The sequence below is a fragment of the Paracoccidioides lutzii genome (assembly GCF_000150705.2).
Source record: "Paracoccidioides lutzii Pb01 unplaced genomic scaffold supercont2.28, whole genome shotgun sequence".
Taxonomy (NCBI): domain Eukaryota; kingdom Fungi; phylum Ascomycota; class Eurotiomycetes; order Onygenales; family Ajellomycetaceae; genus Paracoccidioides; species Paracoccidioides lutzii.
In genome coordinates, this window is record NW_015440974.1 from 34,019 (window position 1) to 36,026 (window position 2,008).

Sequence of the window (2,008 nt, forward strand, 5' to 3'; positions counted from 1 at the left end):
GCAATGAGAACGATAACTAGAACAAATGAAAGCTAACTTGGAAGGCTAACTTGGGATTTTAGAGCAATGACTAGAAAACAAGTTTAACTTGAATCGCTGTTAGATATGGTAGGACATGTATATCAGTCATATAAATATACTAGAGACGAATGTAACGTATACACATGATCGTAATACTGAGCCCTTCGGCAATTATATCAAGCCAACAGGAAAGCGAAAAGGAAATATGTATACATACATACAATCGGGGGGTTGCTGGAGGGTGGACAGGGGGAATATAATAATAATATTGGTATACAAACTGAACTTCGTTCCCTTTTTTCTTCTTTTCGCTATTTCCATGCCCTGATGCTCTTTTTAGCACGAACAAGTACTGTTCCGATCTTTCTTCCCAGTGCATGCCATTATTATTGTTATTTTTTTTTTTTTCTCCTTGTAGGTTTGTTTTCAACATGTCATCAAAACGTACGTTAAATATACACTCATGCAAATTGCTCTACAACTCATCCTTTGTCGCACTCGTCGGGGTACTGCTGGCAGCCGACGATGCCGACGCAAGCAACGCGCTTGCAGAGGAGAGCGCATCCTGGAACCTTGACGAGGCATCTGCGATAACACTGCTGGCAGAGACAGGGTCGACGCTGGCCGAGACAAAGCGGATGGAGTATAACACTGCGTCTAAGCTTGCAGATGCCAACGAGGAAACGCTGCTGAACTCCGAACTGGCTTGTTCGAGAATTGGCTTACTGGTTAGTGCTGGGGTTCTTGTTTCTGAGGGCTTTACGGAGCTGGAAATAGAGGTGGAGATGGAGGTGGAGGTGGTGTCGGAGGCAGAGTTAAGAAAGATGGAATATTGGTCATGGGCGAGGCCAATGGCTTCGTAATAGCGCCGGCGCGCGTCCAGGATTATTTGTTGGCCTGGGACGGTAGTTTTGGTACCGGTGTCTGTGTCCGTGTCCGTGGCAGCGGCGGTGGCGCTTGCCATTGCTTTTGATAGAGCGACAGAGGCGAGTTCCAGGCTGGATTGGAGTTTTGCGGATGCGATTAAGAGGAGGCCATCATCTTGTGGTGGAGTGGGAGTGGGGATGGTGATGGCGTTGGTGATGGGAATTCTTGCGTATTCTGATGGGGCTTTGAGATGGGGTTCGAGGTTTTCACTTGCGTGTTGAAGGCAACCTGGGTATGCGGATTCGATGGACACGATGACGTGTTCATCTGGTGTTCCAGAGTTATGGGCGCCGGCAACAGAATGAGCCCTGTCATATTGTTTCTTGGCTTGGGAGATTGAGTCTGAAAAGGAGGAGCTGGTTTGGGGGGGAGGAATGGAGATTGTGGATTGCCTGGATGGCTCCGGAGGGGAAGAAAGGTTTGTTGTTGTTGTTGTTGTTGTTGATGGTGACGATGATAAAATTGTCATCAATGGCTGCTGCTGAGACGATGGGCCATCGCTAGCCTGATCAGGGGAATTACGGGGGACTTCTTTATGTTCTATGAGTTGAGCGACTACCCCACCCCAAAAATTATCCCCAGTGCCAGCATTATCACCCACAAAAGGTTCACGCTCAGGCTCAGGCTCAGGTTCAGGTTCAGGTCCAGCAGAGTCTGTTTCGTGACTGGGCACCTGTGTATCTTGATTGGAAGGGACAGTCTCGCTGGGTTCAGTTTCTGGAGCCGACGACGATGGATATTCTGCAGTATCTGACGTTGTTTTCGTTTCCACAGGTGATATGCTGTTATGATATGCACCCGACCCCATCGCCACTCTTTTGCCAGCACGAACTTCAGAAACATCTTCCGTCCTTGTCTCGAAATCATGGCTCGTATCCACAGCTTCGATTCGCCATTTCCCAACCTGCTTTAGCCTCGTAAGTTCCTTCGCCGTTGTTTCAGCAATTCGCCATCCCCCCTTTCGACGATCTCATTCGGCAACAGACTTTGCATCTTCATAAGCGCTATGGTTTCATCCCAACTACTCTAAACTCTTTCCCGGCAAACTATGAAACTGCTT

At 48.2% G+C, this 2,008-nt stretch overlaps 1 protein-coding gene across 1 annotated transcript; it reads right to left on the minus strand.

Moving 5' to 3' along the window:
- Positions 1 to 496: 496 nt before the first annotated feature.
- On the minus strand, positions 497 to 1,756 carry PAAG_07949 (hypothetical protein; the record flags this gene model as incomplete). Its single annotated transcript, XM_015846381.1, has 1 exon — positions 497 to 1,756. One exon carries the CDS (start codon positions 1,754 to 1,756, stop codon positions 497 to 499), a length of 1,260 nt encoding a protein of 419 aa, XP_015700816.1.
- Between the last annotated feature and the right edge of the window lie 252 nt (positions 1,757 to 2,008).